At 38.5% G+C, this 26,168-nt stretch overlaps 1 protein-coding gene across 14 annotated transcripts in view; it reads right to left on the bottom strand.

The window, feature by feature from the left end:
- Positions 1-2,574: 2,574 nt before the first annotated feature.
- SATB1 (SATB homeobox 1) overlaps positions 2,575-26,168 on the bottom strand; it is a 118,265-nt gene continuing 94,671 nt past the window's right edge. For 8 of the 14 annotated variants that reach the window (XM_048510730.1, XM_048510729.1, XM_048510740.1 and 5 more), the window contains 3 exons: positions 8,379-8,582; positions 7,735-7,830; positions 2,575-4,263 (listed from right to left, as the gene is read on the bottom strand). In XM_048510730.1, the coding sequence (XP_048366687.1) occupies positions 3,781-4,263; positions 7,735-7,830; positions 8,379-8,582 (783 nt within the window). In that variant the 3' untranslated portion in view covers positions 2,575-3,780. The remainder of the gene's footprint in view (positions 4,264-7,734; positions 7,831-8,378; positions 8,583-26,168) is intronic. The other 6 variants (XM_048510737.1, XM_048510739.1, XM_048510732.1 and 3 more) reach the window with 5 other exon arrangements.

The raw sequence follows: 26,168 nt of genomic DNA, 5'->3' as shown, positions 1-26,168 counted from the left end.
GGAACCTGGATATTGCAGGTGACTATCCCAGGATTCATTGCCAGTGAGGATATCACCCATATTACATAGATAACGTATTCGAAACTAAGGGGCTTTAAAAGCCATTTCTGATATGACATATGGGTTTCCCATGAAAAAAAATCCCACTGCTTATTCCAAAGTTCTTGGGTAGGCCTACAGTAGTTCTTTGACTCTCTGCCATAGGATTTAGCTCACAAAACGTTTCCAATAAGAATGTTGCAAAGTCACTCACTGTAGAGGCCAAACTTGAAGACATTCTTGACTTGTATCAAGATCCATAAGATTATCATCAAATCCTGTCATTCATAGTTGGCATTGTAATAACAATCACAGTATGCTAGATGAACTATTTGCAAGAAGATCAAATTGAGTTACATACAATCATAGTGATATTGTCTTTCATGGCCACTAAGGCACAGTGTCTGTGTTTCTTATTTGTCCATCTGGGGGATACCCAAAAATTTGAATCAAGGAGATTGGTTGAAGGTGTCACCTGATTGGTAGAAAAATAAGACTTGTGAAAGTATGGATGTTACAGTAAAGAACTGCTCATTAGTAGTGACTAATTGGGGGCTTGCACTGCATCCTGGGAGAACTGATTGGGAAATTTTCACCTCCAGACTTATGTATGCTCTCAGGAGCTTGAGTAGGCTATTTTCTCCATCTCTCTCTTTTTTCCCTTTAGCAAACTCTTGGCTGGTTTCAACAGTCTACGCTTGCTAGTTCAGGCTCATCAAGCCTAAGGTTGGTAGGTTTTACTTCTTTCTCAGAATCTGGCTTTTGAGGCACAGTGTTTCCCAAGGGGAAGACATTTATTCGTACAATAGGCAACAGAGTACGTTGACACTTTTTAACAGTATTCCCGTTCACAGTTCTCCTCTTTACTCCCTTATTGCCGTGCAAAACATAGGCCGTTTCGGCACGGCCCCCCAGGCGCCCCCACGCCGGCAAGCGTGCGTGCGGCCTCAGGAGAGGCCGGCGGACGGCAGGCGGCTCCGCATGGAGCCACCTCTGCCCCCTTCCCTTTCCCACTCACCTTGTCCCCGTCGTCGGCCTGCTGGCCTCCGAAGCTCCACCCACGCTGCCCTCCGACCTCCAGGGGTCGGAGGACAGTGAGGGAGGGGCTTCGGAGGCCAGCAGGCCGACGACGGGGACAAGGTGAGTGGGAAAGGGAAGGGAAACAGTGTGTTCCCGGCGGTGCTGACGCCGCCCTGAGGGAGGGGAAGGGCAGCCAGGTCGGCGCTGCATGCCATTAAGGCTTCAGCAGCACCGGCCAGTGTAGAACGTGAGCAGTTCCTGGGGCTGCGGCGTTTTTTTACCACTCCCCAGCGTCAGCCATTTTTTGGCCCACATGAAACAGCCAAACTTTTTTTTTTTTTTACTGCTGCTTTACTTCTTGGTCTTTAGAAGGTATTTACTGGGCCTTCCCTTGCAAGCTAAATTAGTTTGGTTTGTGACCTTCCACAGCAAAGGTTACTTCCTTTCTTAATGGTAACTGGGTCACATGCACACCAAACACTGTGCTGCAGCACAAATACAGGCTTCATAACCACAGCGACTGGCTTCCACCAGTATGTATCTATCTTCAAGTACCTGTGACACAAATTGGTATCTTAATGTACAACTTAAAAGCAAAATGAGATTTCTGCTTCTTCAAATAAGTCAAATGTATGAATTTGCATACCTATACCCTGTACTGCACTGCTGAATAACACAAATGTGTTTTTTTCTCAAAAGAAAATCCAAGAGGGGGAACACTGTAAACGGGATGCTGCTGCCTAACAAATCCCAAATTCAGTATGTTATTTAACATATTATGAATATGTCTGATAAAAAATATGTCTAAAATTGTCCTTCAAGTACTATGAAGCATAACAGCTTGAGTAAGTCTTCAGTGGGATAATTTAAATAGAATTCACAAGGGTCCTTAAATTTGGTTTTATTTTGAGGAAACAGACTATGTACAATTCTTTACATTATCTTTTGTGTCCCCCGTTTCAACTCTTACAAGCCTAGACACAAAGTCCATATGAAACTCAAACCCTGTAATTATTATTATTGCTTTATCAACATCCTTATTAATGTTCATTAAAAATAATCTTGCTTAGTAAGGAGATTTTTATGTCTTTCCTATTTACTTTGTGACTATTAATGGTTTTTTAAAATGTATATACATTAGTATAGGGAACAGTGTTATCATAAATTCAAATACTGTAAAACAAAACCAGCTGCATCCATTATAAGTGCATTACTGCCAGGAACTGTAAATATGTTTTTGCCTGATAGCCTTTTGACTCAATAATATCCTGCTATCTCTGTTGGGCAGGCAACTTTTAAAACCAAGACGAGACAGGTTATATTTTCACAGTAAAACTGGGTTTCCTTCAGAAGTATGTTTGTCAGATTTCAAGTTTGAGGTCTTTTTTAAAAAAATGCGTGTGATGCTAAGGATATTGACAGAAGACTCCTTTTTACCATAATGAATGAAATGTACAACATATACTTAAAGTGGCTGTGCCTCCAAAAGAAACAGAAAAGTAGACAAACCCTGCCTTATCATACCATACAAACAATTTTAATTGTGTAGTTACAGTCAATAACCACTCCTAGTCAGAACATTTCTGCATAAAGAAAATTGTGATACACTTATAAAAACAGCCAGCTGTAACAAAATAACTGGTGTTTTCATAGCAATAAACTCATAAAAAAGAAATACACCTTTATACAGAAAATTTATACAGCTGTAGCTTTAAAATTGATTGTAAACCAAAGGAAGACACATTGCAAACATCAATTATTTTCACATTAATTGCATAAGTTTCTAAGGTGATCTATTAGTTTTATTTACCTAAGCTTATTTGCATGATAGTAAAAATTGCATACAACAATAAGAGTGAAGCTTATAGTATGAATTGCTTGGATAACATAGAGCACTTTTTATAGGCAACTGTGTAAAGCACATTTTCTCTATTTAAAACTTTTAAGACACTTTGTTTTACTGCCCATCAAAATACATTTATAAATAGAAAAAAATCAGTATGATAACAATAGAAGCAATATTACATTTAACGGAAACTTTGAAAAATTAATTACAACATGATGCTATAGGATCTACAAATAAATAATGGGATAGAACCGTGTTTCACATTTTTTTTCAAAAAATCATGTAACAATGATAATGATAATGAAAAAGATACAGTGACTTCTTTCTGAAGAGAAAACAAATCTGAGTTACGGCAGTGCCATATAATACAAGGCATTTGTTGGCATATGTTAACTTTAAACTGCATCCCACAGTCTATAGTTCTTTTGTAACATACAATAGAGTAAGAGTAACGAACTCTTCTTTTTCTTTTATTTAAATAAATGTGAGCTTTCAAAGATCAAGTGTGGAGTGTTACAGTAAAACTGGGAAAAGAAACCCAAAACAAACAAAAAAACCCTCAAAAGTAATTTTGTCTGAAAGCTCTAGAATTAAAAACAAAACAAACCCACATATATCATGCTTTTTGGATACATCTCAATGTACCCAGTGAACACAAATTAACATGAAACAATTCTCAATGCTTCATCTGTATTTCTGAAGCAGTTTGTAAAATATCTAGTGCAGTCGGCATTATCCTTTAATTTTCTCAACTTTTGTGCAAGTTTTGGAAGATTCATTGGCCAAACAATGAATAAAGAGGTTGCTGACAGAACACAGGATGGAATTTTCATTTCATTAGTAAATAGCAGTGACACCATAGAATACTTTTTTGATCAGTCTTTCAATTCAGTATTAATGTCAGTGTTCCCTTCTACTGATAATTCTTCTTCTAATTTAACTGAAAAAATTGTGTTCGTATTTTTGTCTTGGACGCTCTCTTCCAAATCCTGAAGCAACTCTTCTTCTTTATATTCTGCAACATCTACCTCCAAGCCTGAGTTGTCTTTCAGCTTCCCGTGGTGCTTAACATAATATCGCTGGTTCTGAAAAAACTTGATAATGGTATACTTGGGTAGGTCAAGCTGAGCTGAAAGAGTCTGGATTGCTTCTTCATCTGGATATAGTCCTACATCTTGTATAAAACTCTGGAGAATGCCCAGAGCTTCCACAGAAATTTTTGTTCGTGGACGGGTCTTCTGGCGGTTTTCATCCTCTGATTCAGCTGGGGATGCTACTGTTGGCTGTCTTGGTGGTAATCTAGGACCAGGTGGTGGCGGCGGCTGCTGTTGTTGCTGCTGCTGCTGTTGCTGCTGCTGCTGGCAAGAAAAATCATCCTGATTATTTGTTGCATACAGATTGCAGCAAATATTGGTCTTCACACACAACAAATAAACCTGCCAACAAGGTTTAAAGCAACTGTATATATATTCTGACTTTAAACAGATACAACATTGCTTTATTTTCTCATCACGACCATAACATACAAAATATCCCACAGTTTTATAACCTTGTGTATAGATTCTCCCTTTCCTTTCCAGAGCTAACTATAGTTATCATTGTCATACACAGTTATTTTTACAGTACAAACTTGTCCTAATCAAGATACTAACATCTGATTTCTAGTTAACTAGCATTAAAATGTAACACATATGGTGCTAAACCAGGGGTAGGGAACCTGCGGCTCTCCAGATGTTCAGGAACTACAATTCCCATCAGCCTCTGTCAGCATGGCCAATTGGCCATGCTGGTAGGGGCTGATGGGAATTGTAGTTCCTGAACATCTGGAGAGCCGCAGGTTCCCTACCCCTGTGCTAAACAGTAGCCCTGGTTTGTAAATGACCAGGTGGAGGCACTGAAATAGTGCAGTGGAAGAGCAGAATGAACCCCTCTTCATCCCTATGTAGATAATCTCTATCATCAGTTAGCTTTCTATACCAAAACTTAATCTTCATCAAAAAATAAGAGGAGGAGGAGGAATTATTATACAAACTTGGCCTCTGCATATTCTGAATATGCATAATAACTGCATATTCACATGGAGAGTCAATTCAGGAGATGCTCTGCACATAGGACAGATAGGATTCATGCTACTCTACCCCATTGTTGCAGCAACAGTGACTATATAAACTTGGCATTATTTAGCTCTGAAAAGGACATTTAAGCAGGAATCTATGAAGGAGAGCTCCTGAAATGGTAACCATTGAAGGTACCATACAGTTTTATGTCTGTATCAGGCCTTCTTCTCAAGAGAATCTGAAGTTTTTGAAGTGAATGCTTTCGTATGTGCAAGTAAGAAAGTAATTTTGGAGTCGAAATGGGTTATTATTAACTGTAAAAGTGCAACAAAGCTAGAAAGACAAATTGTGAGAGCCAGAGAACTAGGAACTTAGTTTTGTACTTAGAAGGGGTATTTCCTGCTTCCTCTTTCTTCCTGCAGTCCTTTGCTTCCTCTAAAATAACTACATTGTCACTAGGGGATTGCCAGGAAATGGGAGGGATATATCATGGAGAATCCATGGAAAATGCAGTCAACCTATTATTACAAGAGGAGTGCATTCAGCTATAAAAAACAGAAGAATCAGCAGCAGCAGCAGCAGCAACAACAACGACAAAACGTATAAGGGGGAAAAATGAGACAACAGTTTCTTTCCTTGGCTACTTGTTGCCATGAGATCAGATTTAAATCATAAGTTAATGTGGTATTGCTTCATTTCTAGATTACTTTCTTCTATGACACATACTATTGATATTTAAAATTTTAGGCTTGTCATACACAATGGCTGATTCTGCATGGGTCAAAAACAATGGTGTGAAAACAGTGTGAAAACAGTATAAACCCTTTTACACTGTTTTAAACCCTTTTACACCATTTTCACACCACTGTTTTTGGCCCATGAGGAATCAGCCTACAACTTAAATGAAAGAACAGTACTTAAAATGACAAAACCATGACCTATGATTTTTTGTACAGTTGAAATTCTGATTTGAATACAATGCTAAGAACATAAGAACATAAGAACTAGCCTGCTGGATCAGACCAGAGTCCATCTAGTGCAGCATTCTGCTACTCGCAGTGGCCCACCAGGTGCCTTTGGGAGCTCACATGCAGGATGTGAAAGCAATGGCCTTCTGCTGCTGCTGCTGCTCCTGAGCACCTGGTCTGCTAAGGCATTTGCAATCTGAGATCAAGGAGGATCAAGATTGGTAGCCATAGATTGACTTCTCCTCCATAAATCTGTCCCAAGCCCTTTTTAAAGCTATCCAGGTTAGTGGCCATCACCACCTCCTGTTGCAGCATATTCCAAACACCAATCATACGTTGCGTGAAGAAGTGTTTCCTTTTATTAGTCCTAATTCTTCCCCCCAGCATTTTCAATGAATGCCCCCTGGTTCTAGTATTGTGAGAAAGAGAGAAAAATTTCTCTGTCAACATTTTCTACCCCATGCATAATTTTATAGACTTCAATCATATCCCCCCTCAGACGTCTCCTCTCCAAACTAAAGAGTCCCAAATGCTGCAGCCTCTCCTCATAAGGAAGGTGCTCCAATCCTTCAATCATCCTCGTTGCCCTTCTCTGCACTTTTTCTAACCAGCATTAAAAGTGGACTATCAGTTCCCCCTTCTCCCAGCAGCTACCCTGTCCTTTGAAAATCCAGTCCAAAATATAGGGCAGTGGTGGTGAACCTTTGGCACTCCAGATGTTATGGACTACAATTCCCATCAGCCCCTACCAGCATGGCCAATTGGGGCTGATGGGAATTTTAGTCCATAACATCTGGAGTGCCAAAGGTTTGCCACCACGGGTATAGGGGGATGCATGAGAATGAAAATCTATGCATTGCAATGAGAAGGGAAAAGTGAGTGAAAACTGCCCCTCCCTTCATTAGAAGAGTCCACTGGGGGAACAGAAAGGAGGGGCTGTCTGGCTCACCGTCCCTTCTTTAGTGCTATATGGAACTGCTTTTTATACATATGGACCCCCAATCCCTTGGCACACTTGTGTAAAGGCTCACAGATGAGCTAAAGGGGACTCAGAGAAATTTCCATGTGCTGGCCTCTTAGGCGAACACTGCACAGAATTCAGCTCAATTAGATGAGAATATGCTGCAGCCATTAATACATTTATAGAAGTAGAATCTTGTATTTATTACTGGTTTTCTTCTGCTTTGATCCTGTTAGCACTCACATGGTATGCTTAGGATTGAAGCTATGAGCATTATCTACCATGATAAATAAAACAGTTTCTAACAGTAAGGCAAATCCATCTGAAAAAACATTGTTACATTAAAATGTCTTTGACTCTGTAAACTTTTACTTCTATACTTATACATAGTAAATTTATTGAAAGTTGCTTTCTCAAGTACAGACTGTCAGTTTCCCAAAATTCAAGATTTCAGGCAGCCAATATCCTAAGGGATTGCTTTTTCAATGTGCTTTATCTTTAATACACAGTAGGTGCAGTTTTGGGCTGCTGGAAAACTCTGTGTGTGTGTGTGTGTGTGTGTGTGTGTGTGTGTGTGTGTGTGTGTACGTGCATGCGTGCGTGCGTGCGTGAATAGTTCCTTAATAACAGAAGTCAGTCAGATTCTGAGGACACTCATGGGGTCGCCTATTCTTGCAGAAGAAGATGTTAATGGCTGACCTCAGATACAAGCAAGTAAAAGGACTCATCCATTTTCAGAGAGGCAGCAGTCCCAGTTCTTCATTTATATGGCAATTTGCAATGGGACCAAGTTCTGAAACCCCTCCATGCCTCTCCCTGACACATTAACTCGTGCCAGCTCACCTGGGGAGCAGCACCCAGCCAAGGTCCAGTGGTCAGCAGGCCAGGTAAGAAAGCGCCTCTATGCTCTCCTTTCCCAAGGGTGGTGGGAGAGGGGCTCTAAAGGAAAAACAAACAAACATTGACTCATCCCAACTTTCAAACTGGGGATAAATGGGATGAGGAATTGGGGGCTGGAGCCTTTCCCACTACTTATTTTAGATGAATCATTGTTGTTCCCTAAAAAATAAATGGCACCTAAATATCTAAGTCCTTCACACTTTTAAACTGTGGCCATGAGACAGAGTTATGCATGCATCTCAGAGTTGTTTTAAAGCATTCATATTTCAGAGTTGCTGAAAAGGAAAATGCCTCAAGCACACATATACTACTTTTGCAAATTTACTCTAGGAACTCTTGCATCACTTCCAAACTGATTTTAAACATAACTTTGGGAATTCAGTTTGGGGGAGCAACTGACAGGGAAATTAATTCTGGTGTGCTGCATTGGCCCAAAATGCCACTTATTAATTCCAAAATAATCTTATTTATATTAGGTAATTTTCAATAAATGCAGCAGAAATAGAAGAAATTATTAATTTTTGCAGAAATTAAAAGTTATTTTGTTTAACTTAAGTCCTCTACTGAATTGGCCAAGGTATACCAACCTGAATTTGTTCTGCTGGAACATGGATAATGTGGGAAGGCCGGTCGCCATGGTGATGAACTGCATTGCTTTCTTGTTCATAAATGGCATCTCGTTCAGGCTGAGGAAGACTGAGGAACCTCCGGATCATTGACAGATTCTCCCACAGGGTTCTGTTCTCAGGTGAAGGGTCTTCTTTCCATCGTAAGAGTTCACAGAGCCATCCCTGAAGATAATACCATCAAAACATTAGATAACCTTAACAAGTAAACAGTTCTCTCAAAAATGCTTTCTTGGAGGAAAAATGGATAAAATTAGGACAAAGCTTACACTCCTGTTTTTGCATTTCACCTTTTTGCAATATAGCCATTTCTCCACAAAATCTATCAGGACTCCAAGGGCACTTTCATACTATTTTACAAATTCGGTAAGAGAGAACCACATTTTGGAATAGAAACCTCGTTTTGCAGAGCTGATATATATTTAACACACAGAAACTGAGGAAGGTTGCAGTGCCTCACGTTTTCAAGTATATAGGAAAGCACTCGGTTAATCTCACTCCTATTGTCTCTCTGCTGATTTACTTTTATGTAAGCCAGTATCCATCTGTGGGCATAAAAGGCATATTTCGCTAGCTCTTATATTATCTTATTTCTAGTATTTTTTAAAACAAAGTGCTTCCAATATCTAGCTTGACGATAAAGCAGGCTTACATAAATCATATGATACAAAAACTCTGTAATGCCCTTTTGAAAGGAAATAATCTTTGGAACAGACATCTCTAAGGAGGGTATCATCTTTCATTTTGTGTGCTCAGTTTGCTCTTCTGGTAACTCAAAACCTGTTGATAAACCTTTACCTAATTTAGATCCTTTTGGTTCCAAAATAGGCTTAGAAAACTAAATCATGATTTTATTCATGATATGAACATGACCACACTCTCCACCATCTCTATATCATAGTGCAGGCAAACTGTCTATAAAAGCACCTGCTCTAACCCAAGCATGTTTTAGGGAAAAACAGGCTTGAAAGTATGCCAAAAGATTGTCCCAGGAGAACTGTAGCAAATGCTAATTTGCTTCTAAAATAGATGCACAGATTTCCCCCCCTTAATGGTTTAGCAACTGCCTACATGCCATCTTAAATGATATCTGTGGCATTATTTGAATTTTTTACTATTGATTTTAAAGAAACAGGACAAAGGGAACTAAAGAATAGTATTTACAGAAAAATGAACACATGAAAAGAAACAAAACTAAATACATAATTGACAATTGTCTTTTATGTTTAATAATACAAAACTGTTTATTTAAAGATTAGGAAAAAAAGAAATTTGGCAAACAACTAAATGAGAAGTTGAAACCTTCCTACATAATAGCACTTTAAAATGTTTTGTTCAAACAATTCTGCTACTTTTGAAGAAAAAGAATTGTGACGCAATTCACTGAAAGTTAAGGATATTCAAAGCTCCTGTGAAATCACAAATGTAGTGGTTGAAGTTTTTTGCAGATGACATATCTTAATCTCTAAATTTGATATTCTGACAAAATGAACAGAAATAGGAAAATACTCTGTGATTCATGCTCAACAGACCTAACACATAACTATAGTTGTCACTTATACTTGTTCAACATAAGAACTGGACAAGGTGAAAGGTCAGATTTGAGCCCACGCAATAGTACAAAATCTTTGTATCTGAATTAGGTTTTTTAAGATCCTGCTGTAGGTTACCTGAAATAAAGTGGTTTAGACTGGTAAACATAATAGGTGCTTGGGACTTTACATGCATTCAGTAGGAATGGAAAGTGTTTTCCAGAAATATTTTAATTAATAATTTCAATTCAGTAAAGATAGATGATCTGGATGGAAGCATGCTCCTTTGGGGCCTGAAGACACACACATCCACATGTCATACCATACTGGGTGGGTACAAAAAACCCACCGTGCATGACCAAGAGTTTGAGACAGGCCCAGTGGGATTGGTAATTAAAAAAGAATAGGAGGAGAAGAAAAAGAAGGAGAAAGAGAATTCACCTTGGCTTTTCATTTATTTATTTACTATATTTGTAGACTGCCCTCCCCAGAAGGCTCAGGGCAGTGTACATCAAAAATTAATGTAGTACAATAAAATACATAAAACAACAATTTAATCCCACAGTTTTAAACAACCAGTATCGCGACTTTACCCTCCCAACCCCAACCCCGCCCACGGGAGGCCTAGATGACATGAGGGTCTGATCAGAGGTGGTATCCAGCAGGTTCTCACCAGTTCCCGAGAGTGGGTTACTAATTATTTGTGTGTGCCGAGAGAGGGTTACTAATTGTGTCTGCTTTTCTGTTAGAAATGCCATTAGGTCCAAAAATCATAAAGTCCTGTTGTTTCCTATGTGGATGGCTAGCGAAGGCTGGGCACTTGTTCTGTGGGCATCAGGTTCACCTTCAAATGGGTGCCCACAGCATTTGCTCCTCCTAAGCAAACAGAACAACCCCCCAGATCCCTCCTCAAATCTCTAGCACAGAACCAGTTGAGCATAACAGCAAGCCCCATTGAAGTCATATGTTGGGAAAAGTTAATTAATTTTTCCTATCATAGAACTTGCTGAAGACCCTGGCACATTCTGTGTTCTGCAGTGGCTCCATTGTACCCAATGGGGATTTTCTGTGCAGGCTGCACATTTTTCAAGATAGAGGCCTCCTGGAGCCACCTTGAAAGTCTGGTAACTCTATCTTCAAAAATGATGCAGCCTACACAGAAATTTTCTTTGGGTACAATGATGCCAAGGCACTGCAGCAGAGAATCTTGGGGTGCCTGTCAAGGGTGAATTTTTAAAGCTAGCAGCACCAAAACCTCAGGGTCTCATTCGGAGAGTGTCTTGATGATACCACCCGAGTTTGGTGAAGTTTGGTTTGGGAGGGGGGTTTAAAGTCATGGACCCTCAAAGGGGTAGCCCCATCTCCTGTTAGTTCCCATTGGAAACAATGGGGGATGGGGCACCCACTTTGGGGCTCCATAACTCTGGACCCCCTAAACCATATGTCACAAACTTTGGGTGATATCAGCAGGAGAGTTTTCGGATGATACCCAGAAATTTTGGTGCCGCTTACTTTAAAAATGCACCCCCTGCAGGCCAAAAAATCATCAAACAATCCTGAATGACTTGCATTCGAATTCGTTCCTATTCGGGGAGGACATATTTGGCCAATTTTGGCCTTAACAGTGACCTTTTCTGAAAAGCTCAGATATGCCAAGGGAAGACCTGGCAGGCACCAAGGTGCCTGCAAGGTCTAAATCTTAATAGCACTGTAGAAGACCACTATGTTGAACACAGATTTGATTGTAAAAAAGCAAATCATTTATTCATAAGAAAAATAAGCTCTGATTCATGTAGAAAGTATTCTGGTCTTGTTGTCACTTCTGTATTCTGAGTTTAGACATATCTTTATTAATTGCCCATGACTAATAAAACATTTCCAGTAGTTTGCTATTAACCTCTGCCCTGAAATAATACTTCCAATTCCTCATTCCACACACCCCCACCCCCATAGTGTGATGAATTGGAAGTCTAACTACAGCTTTTCAAGGGAAGTTCTGTAATTTTGAAATATTAAAAACAGATGGGTTGAACAAAATGTAGAATCAAATCATTGGATTAGTAGTTTTAAAATGTAATCTTACATTTTAATCTAAAACAAAATAATTTTTTTATCATTTTCATTTGCTTCTATTTTAAATTATTTTGAAATACCATGAAATATGAATAGCAACATGGAGTTTTTTTACATTTTAAAATGACAATTTAATTGAAACTTACTAAAATGTTTCTTCATAGTTAAGCTTATGTTTATCAAACATATGCCATTTTGTTCACAGAGAAAAACACCTACACACATCCCTTTCCCAAAGACTTGTAGATAAAAAGTATATTTCATACAAAATTCCCTTGCCAAATAGAACTTTGATTTTTCTCAGATTTAATAAATGGTTGAACCATTTCATGTAAACAAAACTGATAATGAAAAAAATCTGATTTGCAATATTCTGGGAAAAAATACTTTAATACAGGATCCAGTTTAATTAAGGGCTTAATTTGATTGGTTATGTCAGGGAAATTCTTTTGCAGCTTGCCTTACTATATGGACTATATGTTAACAAGAGCAAAAGCTGAAATTCATCTCATCAAAGGCTACCTGTATAGTAATTTTTTAAAAATTAACCCTCTCTATTAAAATGGATCAAAATTATCTATGTATTTGTTCAGTACTGTTAAAAGAGGAGCCTTACAGCTTGTACATACTAGGGAAAGAATGAAAATAATATTAGGAGCATCATAATACCAAGGACGTTATGTGAAGGCAGGGAATGGCAACCCATCTCCGAACATCTCTTGCCTTGAAAACCCTATGGGGTCACCATAAGTCAGCTGTGACTTGATGGCAAAAAAATACACAAAAAACCTTCAGTGCAGCAACTTTGCCAAGCAACATTGCACTGCATATAAAGTAGGAACAAGGCAAAATATAAACATTACTCACATGTAAATATGTTAGATGAACTTTCAGGATGTTACTACTTTCCAAACTGACAAAGTTTAATTTGACACCTTCTGTTCTAAAGCCTTTGTTTCTATTCAAAATCACGCCTTTAGCTGCTATCAATCACTACTCTCTCCCCCTATTACTTAAGATACTGGCATGGACCCTAGGATAAGCTGAAAATGCCATGCAGATGAATTCTGAGATAATATGTTCAAACCTGTTATATACAACACAAATCCTGTAAAGTTATGTATTGTAAACCTACATTTATTGAGAAGTCAAGCTTTAAATCCATCTGCCACAAAGGAAACAGTGCTATGCACTTTATAGTAGCTTCCCCGACATATGCAACAGTCTTGCTACAGTAAGCAAGAAAATGGTGAAAAAGATGCTAAATCCAAGTCAGCTAAGTAAGTTTACTGGAGCTGAGTTTCTGTTAGGAATTTTATTAAAGAAACAGCATTTGTTTTTAAAAAGGGAGGGAAAAGTAAATGCCTAAATATTAGCTATTAAAAACTACGTAGTTAAAAATTATAATTTAATTCTGTGATCGTTTTAAAGAATTACCAAATCTAAAGGTATACTTTTTGATAAACTTCACTGCATAGTACTGTTAAATTACAGATCTCAGACTAAAGAAATGATTTGTACCTATGCTTTGGTTGGACAAATCAATTTATATTTCACTGTGAAAATTGGATATATCGATTTATTTATCTAAAACAGTCTAATACCCCATCCCATTGAAGTCAACAGCAAAACTACCATTTATTCTGATTCAGCTAAGGATGTCTGCATGTGTATCATTTGCTGTATCAGGAATTGTGGGAATACAGCTGATGCCTGTTCAAATGTGTACCCCATTCTGGCACAACTGGGCACAAATTAATACTTTTTTTAAAAAAGCTACTAATGTTTAAGTACATGCATAGCATTCTTACACAGTGTAACTTTAAAATGTTGTGAAATATAATTTTTAAATTCTGAGATCAAAGGATTAATTTGTAGTGCCTCGTGTTAATATTGTGCAAGTCCCCCTCCCAGAAAAAAAAAAATTATGTGCTGGAGTATTTTCTGACATTCTCTGGGGCATATGGTATAATAAAAAATACAGTATTAAAAGAAATCAAGTCTAAATAAGAAGGTATTTGATACAAATGTTTTTGTGAAAAGCATGAATTACATTTCATATGCAGTATGAACAGAGTTTAAGTACATAATCCATTAAACAGTAGTTCTGAGTAAAAAAAGAATTCAGTCTTGTTGTAGACTAAACTGCAGAACGCATTTTGAATGAGCTCATTGTCAACAACAACTAACTGTAAAGCTGGCAATTTATCATTCAGCAAATAATTTTCTAGTTTTATAAAGAATCAGTAAGTGTTCCTTATGCTAATGAAGACAGTTTTTAATCTGCCCACAAACATGCTAATAGAGGGTAATTTTTTCCCATTTACAAAGCTGAAGGCACTCAAATGTAATTTTGTATCCATGTTCCATAAACGGGATAAAATGGACTTCTCAAATCTAAACCACCAATTCATCACCTTTAACATAAAAGACTAAAAGAAAACTGATGTTGTCAAATTCAGAATATAGACAACTTTGCTCCAAAACCATTTATGACTGCATAGCTTTGGATGACTGTACTTGCACATGGAAACAACCAGTTACAGTCAGTACAGCGTTACCTTTGGCTTAGACCTGCAAGCTTTTCCTACTGCAGGAAGGTTGCTTTTGGGGGAAAAAAGTCATAATACTTTGAACAATGAGATACATAATGGTGGCAAAAGATTACTGAAAGCATGTTAAATTATTTACTAGGTTAAAAGGGTGAAATGGTACTTTAAATACATCAAATTTCACATCATCTGGGCCATTTTTTGGTGGCAAAGTGGTATTGATCTTTCCAAATGCTTAAAATTAACTATTTCCAGAAGGTCATTATTTGATTAAAGGCATTAATGTTGAGGGCAAGAAATGATGCACTTTGTCTTGAAGCCCATTTAAATAATCATGTAATTTAATCAGAACTACCCCCTTCATGTCTAGTAATAAAAATGCTTGTCTTGATTTTCCCCCTTATCTAACATAGTAATCCCTTTAAATGATAAAAGTTTTTAAAATAGTTTCTACTGCAGGAGGCTTGTCAGTAACACGATGGAAGATTAAAGAACAGAATAAATAGATACAATTGCATTTCTGTGGAATATTTAACTGTAATTTTATATTGTCTCCAACTTTTAAAATAGACACTATTTAAAGAATTATTTTCAGATGTTCAGTACAAACAGCCTAAATGAACACATATCTCAATGTCTCCATGTAGGCACTGAAGGCAAAATGTGCACTTAACTCAAATTGCCACAGAATGTTCCCTGCAACAAAGGGCAACACCTCCCAAACCTAAGGGAGAGGACAAAGACTTGTGACAGCAAACTTGTGGAGCTAGTGGGCTAGAGAACTATGAAAACGTAGCTCATATGTCTTAACAGTTCCTGGATACACTGATGGAACCCCAAGATCCCTTGTCCACTGATTTGTTGGAAGAGAATTTGGGGGACGGCGGAACTGGTCTCTATGCACTGTCAACAACTCATGGGGGTGTGGGAGTTACAACTCTCCCCAGACTCAGCTGTTCCCAGAACTGCTTCTATGAAACAGATTCAAGGGACATCCAATTAAATCCCTTTAAACTATTTGGGGACAGGTCCAGCAAGAGCACAGAGGCTACAAATCTCCTCAGACATTATTTAGAAAAGCTGGCTCTTCACTAAGAGATGCCCTGCTATCACTCACACAGTGTTACCGGTTCTACTGACATCTGATGGAAAGGTGAAATAAAGTAAGGATATCAGGGAAAGAGGTGAAAAAGATTATGTTTGCTCTATACCTACCTACTCTCACATTTTTGTCACAAACATTTCTGTCTGTACAAATGTTTAAAAGATTTGAAAATTTAAAGCATTTAAACTACGAAAAACAGCTGCACTATTTAAGATTCATAAGAAAATACAAGCCATGTTAACTGTGGACTGAAACAGAATGAGAGGTACCTCGACTGAAGGCAGCATTCCTGCATTAACACCCCTCTATTCTGAAATTCTACTTTGAATTTCTTATCTTTTCCAAAGAAACATTCATACTAATTGGATGGTAAAATAATGAAAACAGTAGTTCACAACTAATACAATTTTTACATGATATAGGAACATAATCCAACAGTCCTGAAGTCTATGAATCCTTTCAATTGCAAATTACTTGTGCTTAGAGACAAAAGAAGATTTCGGTTTGGCCCATATGTACACATGAAGGCTTCTAATAAGATCAGTTGATTGATAATGAAAACCTTTTGCCCTCAGCTGAATGTTCCATTAACAACACAGAACATGGGTAGATTCCATTAACAACACAGAACATGTGGGGGGTCGTGTGTGCATCCCTGCGTAGCTATGCAGAAATGGGTGGCCAACAAAAAACCCTGCCATGCCTCCATGCGAAGTCTCACAGCCCTGCTGAATCACTTGCTGTCAAAAGGACGCCTGGCCAAGTGAATGGATCGGGGTTGCACAAGAGTCATTTACACCATTTGTACAGTGCTGTTTTCGACCCGTGCGGAATCTGCCTTACTTCTGCATACATATACAGAGAGCTGAGACTACATCCAGAACATTACTGAAGCAAAATCTGATAGTGGGGAAAACAGTGTTTCTCCAAGAGATGAAAAGTGACCGTCCATGCTATGTGGCTGGTAGACTCGTGTATATCATTTGAGAAATGAAAGCACTGTTCAGCTCAGGTAGTTAGTAGACAAGGTATAAACTGGAAGCACAAAGATGGACTCATTAAATACCAGGTAGTCAAAACCATCCTGCTGAGCTGATACAATCTAAGAGACACTACAAGTTGAGTTTAACCTCCCATTGTTATCCCTTTGACAGGCCAGTTTCCCATTGCTGCTGAAAGGACCAGGGAAGGACTCCAAAGAAACACATCTTATCCCATCAAAGAAAGAAGGAGCAAGAAATAAAACATTCAAATCCCTGCTACAGATATTTGGAATCAGAAGCTGCTTTTAAAGATATTTTTCCACTTGTGGCAGAGGTAGAAAGATGTGAATAAAAGTGCATGTGGTCTACAGCATATTTGCAAAACTATGTGTTAAGTACAGGAAAGTTAGATCTTGATTCTTAGGAACATGTGGGCAAAATATTGTATCCTGTGTCTTGGATTAAGGGTGTGGGGAAGGAAAAAACACACTTCGCAAACATATTAAACACAGTAATTTGAAATTTTTCAAAAACCTAATGATTAACTTTGCTTTTCAAAGTACCAGCAAGATTTAAAAAAACAAGTCAAGCTTGAGATTTCTAGGTTTTGCTGTATTCCAATTATCTAAATTTGAGCTATTGTTTGCCAAAATTATCTATTCCCTTATACTAGATACCACTTTATTTGTTCAATCTCTCTTTTCCCTCTCATTTACATACATTTGCAGCATTTGTTCCAGCTTGCTCTTTCCTGATTACAGTTGCACATGGGGAAAAATGTTGCAAGGCAAGCAAAAATTTGGGAATTTGCAAATTTAAATCCCTATTTTTTATATTTTTGTAGGATAAAGAAAACTACAACTGCCCCTCGGGATAGATCTGGGAAAAAGTAGTTTTACACTTATATAAACAAATCATAATATCTTGCTTATACAACAGGAATGGAAACTTATTACCAATTCCTTTATAGTTTGATTGTTAGAATCACATTTTCATGAAGTGGTTCTGGAGCAATATATAACATTGCCTGACATATTTTGGTGATGCATCTTCGATACAACAAAGCTTGCATATAATTTATTTAAGTAGCACCATAAATGTACACATAGTACATGGTTCCTGCCCCAAGGAAGCTTACGGTCTAAAATATGACAACAAAGGAAAGACAGGAGTTGCAAATAAACACAGGATGAATGTGTTAATTTCAGTTACGAATTCTGAGGTTTAATGTTGGTACAGGGATAGAAACCAGGCAGTTGTACAAAGGTTTCATAAATAAAGAAGAAAATAAAAAGCATCATATAAGCATTCAGGACATGCAGGAACAAATTTCTGAGATTAACAGGCAAGCGGAGGAGCAAGGATAGAGAAAGGGAAGGAGGAGGAGTCCTTTGGCCTGATAATAGATCTGGAACACAGGCAGGGATGCAATATGGAATCGGATGGCAGAGTGACAGCAGTGGGGGGCATAGGGATGCTGAATGATTTTGCCAGAAGAATTTTGGATAAAGTTGTGCTGCAACAATCTACTGACTTATTTGTTTATTTACAGTATTTATATACTTTTATCTGAACACCATCTTGACACCAGGAAATGGAAAACAACAAGATAGCTGCAATAGTTAAAGTGAGATTATTAGAGATTTTGCTAAGAAAAAAAAGCAAAAAAAAGTACTTTGGGAGGGGGATTCAACAAAACTTGACAACTCTGATTACAGGAAGCCAAGTCAAAGAAAGCCAATAATCCGTGTTTGTTCTACACAATGGATGGTGACATTGTTAATGGATATGCCAAGGAATAGAGGGCTTAAGAAAAGACAAGTAATTTATTAATTGTTTAGCACTGGTCATAATTTTTTGACTGATGTGGTTTGAGGGATGGGTTAATAGTTTTCAAGATTTTTTTTTGTATTTTACAAAATTTCTATCCCACATTCTAAAACCATTAAAATCAACCACTGCAACACACTTTGTTAAAACAACAGAGTTAAAACTGTCCTCAACCAGAGCCAGAGGCACTTTCCGCACAAGTGGAATAGAGAGCCCCAGGGACAGCAAAAATGCCGTCCCTGGGGAGGCGTTCGCCATGCTTGTGCCGCTTGGAAATCCCCCTTTTGAACCTCGCTCAATGAGCGAGGTTTTTCAAAAGGTACGCCTTCCAGCCGCTGCCGTGCGAACGGCAGCAGATCAAAGGCAGTGCTTCCCTCTCGCCTTCCTTAGCTGGCTTATCTGCTCCTGCTGGCTCCTGTCGCATTGTGGAGGCCAGGGGACACGTCCCTCTGGCCTCCATCTCCAGTGCCATCGCTCTGGCCAGGGGGGCGTGTCCCCTGGCCTCCACAACGCGACAGGAGCCAGCAGGAGCAGGTAAGCCGGTTGGGGAAGGTGCAGCCTGTGTGAAGGCTGCACCTTCCCCTGCGCTCCTATCGGGACTGTCTTTGCGAACGGTCCCGGGGGTGTGTGTGCATTGGCATAATTTATGCCGAAGCACCCCCACTCAGTGCCCGTGTGGAAAGGGCCAGAGTTTTCTTGGCTCTGGCCCTGGCCTGGTAGAACTCTCTAACTAGCGAGAACCAGGTCCTGTAGGATCTGTTGCAATTCTGCAGGGCCTGTAAGAATGAGATGTTCTGCCAGGCCGATGGGTGAGGACAGCAATGGTTTCCATCTGGCTGGCCTTCCTCTCTCCCTTACATAATTATTAAATTATTGTTTATTTCCCTTTTCCCTATTGAGTATGGGGTTCTTATTCTTCCTCAGACGTTCCCATAATTCTATATGTTTTAGGCCTTATCAAAATTTTTAGCATGAGTAATATAGGATTTTAATCGTAAATGTGTAACTTTAATTGCTGCTGTAACCCACCCTGAGTTGGACTTTATCAGGAAAGGGTAGGTTAAAAATCAAAGAAATAAATTTAAATTTAAAAAGGCAGATACAAGGACTACATTTTCATGTGCCTGTATTTATTCTAAATCTGTCTGAAGTGAACTAGGAGTCGAAAATCAGCCTTTTTATTATGCTGTTAAAGCATAGGTGGCCTGGGTTAAAAATTAAAGAAAGCCACTTACCCTTCTCAAATAAAGTGGCTATTAAAAGTGCTGGAGTTCTTACAAATGGACATTCTGACAGATAAAACTCAAAAAGAAGGAGTTTCCAATAATAAATGGAACACGTGTATTTAATTTTGGAATTTTTTTGCTGTGGTACTGCTGAGTAAAATTATTTTTAGATTCTAAGTAATAAGTATCTGTTAGAGATTAAATGATACTAGACTGGTATGGATTTATGTATTTGCTAATAGATAAAAATGGGAAAATGTAAATTAATTACTATTAGCATTTGTTCTTAAAATCCTTAGAACAAATGCGAACAGTAGTTAATTTACATTTTCATAATAGAAAAATTTATAAAGTTTCTTGTGTTGTTTTCACATATTTCTATGAAAAAAATGTTATACTTTCTGCTGTTTTCACCAATTTTGTTTTCATAATTTTAAAGAACCAACAAACAACTGGATGTGGAATGGTATAGCATAGCCCAATCTCGTCAGATCTTGGAAGCTATGCAAGGTCAGTATCTGAATAGGAGACCATCAAAGAAGGCTGCAGAGTAAGGCAATAGCGAACCACTTTTGCTTAATCACTTGCCTTGAAAACCTTATGGGGTTGGCCGCAAATGGACAGCATTTTACACACCCACACACAATGAATAGTTTGATTTTTGGCTGTCATAAGACAGCTCTTCTATTTTGCTCATTTTTTTCATCCATCACAATTGTAAATGAATAGTTTCACTAAGTACCTTGGAAAAGCATTTAAGTGAACAAATGAAACAACAGGTTGGTCTTCGATTTATACCTTAAACAAAAGAGCTACAACTTGCAAAGCTTGTTGAAGTCAATGAGAATTTTGCAGTTGACATCTCAGCTGGACTGCAAAGAATGCCTAGAACTGATGTGTGAAGAAGGTCAACGATACAAAGGACGACTTTAACAAACCATTTTCCTACTCAAATTCCTTGCATGTCAAGAGGTTTAGATTAATTCATGTGGATATTTTGAAGTATTTTTAAACACTGGAATTACCAACCAACCTTGCTTATTACAATACTATGATCCAATATAACAAATGCCATCTAATCTGATGTTAACTACTTTAAATTTGAGAAGGCAACTGCTGATCTTATTAGGATTTTCATCTAGCCTATGTTTTGATTTCTTTTATTTAGAAAATAGTATTCTATTGTCTTATCAATTCAGTTGGTCTAAGACATGGAAGTACAGCTGATCACTCTGGGCATCAGGTTTATGAGAGTTAGTTTTTTAAATGTACCACAAGATCATCAATAAGAAACTCCAGATATGATATTCTTTGATTTAAATAAACAAATCCATAGCTGTCAGTGTGAACAGATGGGAATTAATATAAAGAAACTTACATGAATTGTCAGAAACAGAGGTAAACTTCAAAGTTAAGGAATTCATTTTTCCCAGCTACTGAAGGATGAAGAAATTGATGTTTTTGTTTCCTGAAGTATCATATTTAATCCATTAACCAGTCACATCATCTTGCCATTATAAGCTGTTACTGCATCCTGTCTTTGATGTGAGAAAACTGGCAGAATAGCACAGGAGGGTCTTTTTCTCTTTGTATGCTTCTACAGCATTTGGTGGCAACAAAGAAATGTTTGTAATTTAAGTGTACCTTTAATAACCATCCACCAGAAAATAAGGTATAGACTAGCGCAATCTAAACTTTCATCCTATACTATAAAAAGATTATTTAAAAGGGAGTAAACAGTAAATATTTAAAACATAGATGTACTCCACTATAGTTAAAAGATTCAGCATTAATATAATTGTGAGTAATCTCTTCACAAATTCAGTTTAAGTATCTTTTTTAAAATTTGAAAACCGCTTCACTGAATTGTCTGCTTCTCAGAAGTACAGGAAGATACTATATAGGTGCGCTCTACTTCATACTATTAAAATACTAAAGCTATTTTATCTTTAGGGGACAAGGGGAGGGGAGATACACTATTAATGTACCATGCTACAAAGTGCTCTAAGCATTACCACTAACCTTAGTTTCTTATCTCATCCTCTTTTACCTCTCATTTTCCTTCTCTCAAACTATGGTTCTCTTGAAATTCTTGACTTCAGCAGAGTAGTGACAGGCACAAGTCCCTAATCAAAAATATAATAGGCATTCTTCTGCAAATTGCATTCACATGTAAAAAAAGACAGAAAGGTTAACAATTGATTTTTAAAAAATAAAAAGATGAGCTTTTTATTCTGCCTTCCTTTATATCCTATTCTTTCTAATATACCCACAATACAGATGGTAATTATAGGCAGAAAATATCCTAGACAAAAAAGTACTTAGAAATCAAAACAAGAAAAAACACCTGCCAATTAGTTAATAAATTCAGGGCAGGACTGGTAAATTACATATAACATGGGTCATAAAATGGGTTACTGGATTTTACACAGGGTGACCGGGAAATACACATTTCCCTCTTTTAAAGGGCAAGAGAAATACACACGTGGAATCTGATTAGGAAAAGACAGTAAGGGTAGAAAATAGGCTGTCACTGGTACTGAGTACAAAAGAAGTTGATGAAGATGTTGGAGATTTCCAGTCCCACCTGGGGTGGGGCAAATCCGTCCATGGGAGTGGTGTACAGCTGTGCTGGCAGATTTGTTCTTATCAGGGCACTTATTCCAGTGGAGGGGCGATCCTGTGCCGTGCGGCCACTGCAATCCTCCCTGACACAGGAATGTGGCACTGAATGCCGGCCCAGTATCCCAGCACCCCTGCCGGCATAGCGGGGGCGGCTGGGAGAATAGCCAGGGAGGAGCCAATGTTAGTAAGCTTCCCTCTGGCCTTTTGGTGAGTTACAGACAGGGTCTCCGACTTACACCACCAAAAACAGTGGTGTAAGTCTTTGCAGCCCGAGGGTTTCTTGGCAATGGGGAGGGTTTTCAGTTTTGGCAGCCTCCTCATTCCTCCATAAAGCCTCTTTGTGGGCAGCGGCCGGGTGCAGCTGTGGCACAGCAGCTAGGCACACATCTGTTGGCTTCATTTTAGCAAGTTACAGAGATCTAACCAAGGGATTATAATGTGGCAAAACTTTATGTTTCTATTAACATGTGAAGCAGGGACTTGCTCCAGATCTTACAGATGATCTTGTGAAACCTCAGATGCTTAAACTCACCATGGATTTTACAGGTGAACTTTTACAATGGAAGATTAGGGCAAAACAGTATGCAATACCATCCCTATGACAAAACAAACAAACTCTTGAGCAGATTAAAGGGCAAAATCTGTCAGCTGGTTTTATTAAGATACTTGAATATGTTGGCTGTGTAAAGTTCCATCATTTATACTATCCATGAATATCCATACCGTATAGCTAAAAACTATTTCAGAGAGGTATCTTCCAGAAGGCTTCACAAAAGACTGCAAAATGAAATAACTAATAAAAATGTTCTCGGTTCATTACATCATTGGCTATTTCTACAAACTGTGCCAATTGTTAAATATGTACACCACAATTTAATTTTATTTCTCTAATCCTGAGCATGGGCAAAAAACTTCCCATTAGATTGTTTTTTGCACATAATTACAATGACAAACCTGCTTCCCACCAAATTTTTCCTGCCTGTGACCTTCAATTCCCATTTATATGAACTTACAAGAAGCTATTCTGGATCAGATCAATGGTCTATCTATTCCAGCATCTCGTTTCATAAAGACGTACCAGGTGGAACCTGGAAGGCAAACCTTCCCTTTGGAGTTGTCCTCCAGCAATGGCATGAAGAGTGATCACAAAGATACCAGCTAAATCATCGTGGCTAACAGCTACTGATAAACCTATCCCCCATGAATATGTCAAATCCTTTTCTGAATCCAGCTAAACAAGTAACCCATCTCTACACCCTGAGACAGAGAATTCCACTTAATCACTCCTTGAGTAAAGAAGTATCTCCTTTTGCCTGCTACTTCTGGATTTCATCCTGTTTGAAACCCATTGTCTTGTTTACATTATTTTATTAAAAAATTCAGCTGGCTCCTAAAAACTGCATGTAAATGTATTCAAGCTGATGACATTGGCTAAGTAATTTCATGGAAAGCTATTGAACAAAGGATTTCAAAAAGTACACAGGTAAAAATGAGTTTAAGATCAAGCTGTGCATAAAATCAAAATATATGCACATTTTCCTCCAAATCCAGAGATATACATGAACAAAATAAAATCCTGTGTATGTATGTTCTATGTGAATTTAACAGATGCTAAAGAATTGAGATAGAACATTAAGAATTTATTCATTTTCCTGCTTCAGTATATTAACTGAAGTGGGGGCAGAAGCTACATTGGAAGTGGCAGAAGGATTGCACTGGTACTCATGCCCCCACCACTGTGCAAACTGGCATGGATTCCAGGGAAAAGGTACTTACCTTGGCGGCAGCCTGCCACAGCCCCCAAACCCAGAAGATGCAAATGCCCACACTGACATGGATGGGTGTGTTCTACAGGGGGTGTTTCAATGGACAGCCCGGGAATGCCCCCCTTCACTAATGCAGACTTATGCCACCAAAAACAAAATGACATAAGTCATTTTCCACTGTGGGCTTTCCTAAGCGAAAAAGGAGTTTCTCCTTCTTCAAACCCCTGAACTGCCAATTGATTCTTTGGAGGCAAAATTGCAGCACTGTCCATGGCCACAGCTCTACTCCCCCCTTTTTGGATTGGGTTATCTGAGAGGAATCCTAAACAGGAATCAACTAGTCTTAATCTCAGCAAAGTGTTCTTAGGATTGAACTGAAATTTGTATTCACTTTTTTTCCCAGTATGAATAATGTGGATCATGCAAAATGGACTTTTTTTCCTCCATCATCTACTCCATTCTTAAAAATCAAGACGGTAATAAGAAAAAATATAAATAAAAAGGTTCAACTAATTTAAACAACCCAAGACCAATGTAGCATTTCTGATCTAATCACGTTTAGGATAGTGGAGGCTCAAAACTTATATTGTTATATTATCACTACCTCCGCATCTTTGATGTTTTCCTTTAACCAGGGTGTAATATTACATCTGGCAAACTGTTGTCAGTGATAAACATTACCCAAGTTTTTTCATAACCAAAGTTGCAAGTTTTAGACTTAAAGCTGGTTATGATGGAATCCTGGTTAGCAATCATGGCTTTTGAGGATACCTGATTCAGAAGAGAATTCAAGCAGGATGAAGGAGGAGCATGGAAAGTCACTACATCAGCTCTTTCAACCATGGTTAGATTATGAATGGCATGTCTGAATCATGCCAGTATTTCTACTAATTGCTTGTGTCCAGATATTGTTCACTATTTTGAAGCTTCATTCTTTCATTATGTGAAATAGTAATGAAAAATGCATTCTTTTAAGCCTGTAATCAACTACGATTTACTTTAATTTTAATCATTCCTTGATAAAACAGATTCACAGAGTGCCATGTAAACAGCTATCTATAATTATAAATTTTATTGATATGCTTTAACACACACCAATATTTAACACTGTCAACTCATTAGTTCTCAAAGAAGGAAATTAGCCCCTCCTCTTTGATCACCTCTTCCCCCTTGCTTATTAACTATAGTTTGCCTAATTATTGCAGAATTCCAATGTTTATTTGGTATTTTGTTGACTGGACTTAGCAGCACCAGTGATCTGAATATAACACTGAATAGAAAACTGACATTTAGAGCCCCATCCAAAGATAAAAGAACGAGGGAGTAGTACACCCTCACACTAGCATGTTTGCCCTCTCTGGGGCACTTCCTCCATCACACAACTCCACCACCACAGAACCAGGAAGTCTGGTCTACGACAGAGCTGCCAGGATGGGAGGAGGGAGACTGGGGCGTTCCTGAGGGTGAAGCTGATCTTAGTTGGCTGCCTCCTCAGATTGAGGGCAGGTAGTGTGGAACATTGGCCCTTGGACTTACGCTTGCCTTTACGGAATCATTTATGGAATGATTTACAGTATGTGTTTGCCTTCACATTCTTAAGTAATTAAGGGCCCAATCCAGATGGGGGGAGATGAATCAGTCAGTGGGAGCAGCGGAGGACCACCCCAGTGCATCTGCCCACTCCACTGGCGTAAGGGGCACTTATGCTGGCCGAAAAAGTAAAGATGCCAGTATACAAGTGCAGCATAGCTTTGCAATAGCTGCACACAAATGTATCTGTAGCCTGGGAACTGCACTGGAATCAAGTGTGTGTGTGTGTGTGGGGGGGGCTTCCTGAGGATGGAGCTGACTTTAATTGTTATCCACTGGACTTCCAGGAACACCCCTATGTGCACCCAGAAACTTACACCACTGAAAAGTGTGCCGTAAGCCTGTTTAGGCTATGGGGTTATTTGGGTGGCAGGAGGGTTTTAAAATGTCCTTCCTTTCCATGCCACCCAAAGCCTCTTGGGAGGCAGAATGGTGCTGCCGTTGCCAAATTTTCTTAGCCATCACAGAG

The sequence above is a fragment of the Sphaerodactylus townsendi genome, linkage group LG11, assembly GCF_021028975.2.
Source record: "Sphaerodactylus townsendi isolate TG3544 linkage group LG11, MPM_Stown_v2.3, whole genome shotgun sequence".
Lineage (NCBI taxonomy): Eukaryota > Metazoa > Chordata > Lepidosauria > Squamata > Sphaerodactylidae > Sphaerodactylus > Sphaerodactylus townsendi.
The sequence above is the reverse complement of the archived record's forward strand: the minus strand, read 5'-3'. Positions and strand labels throughout refer to the sequence as shown.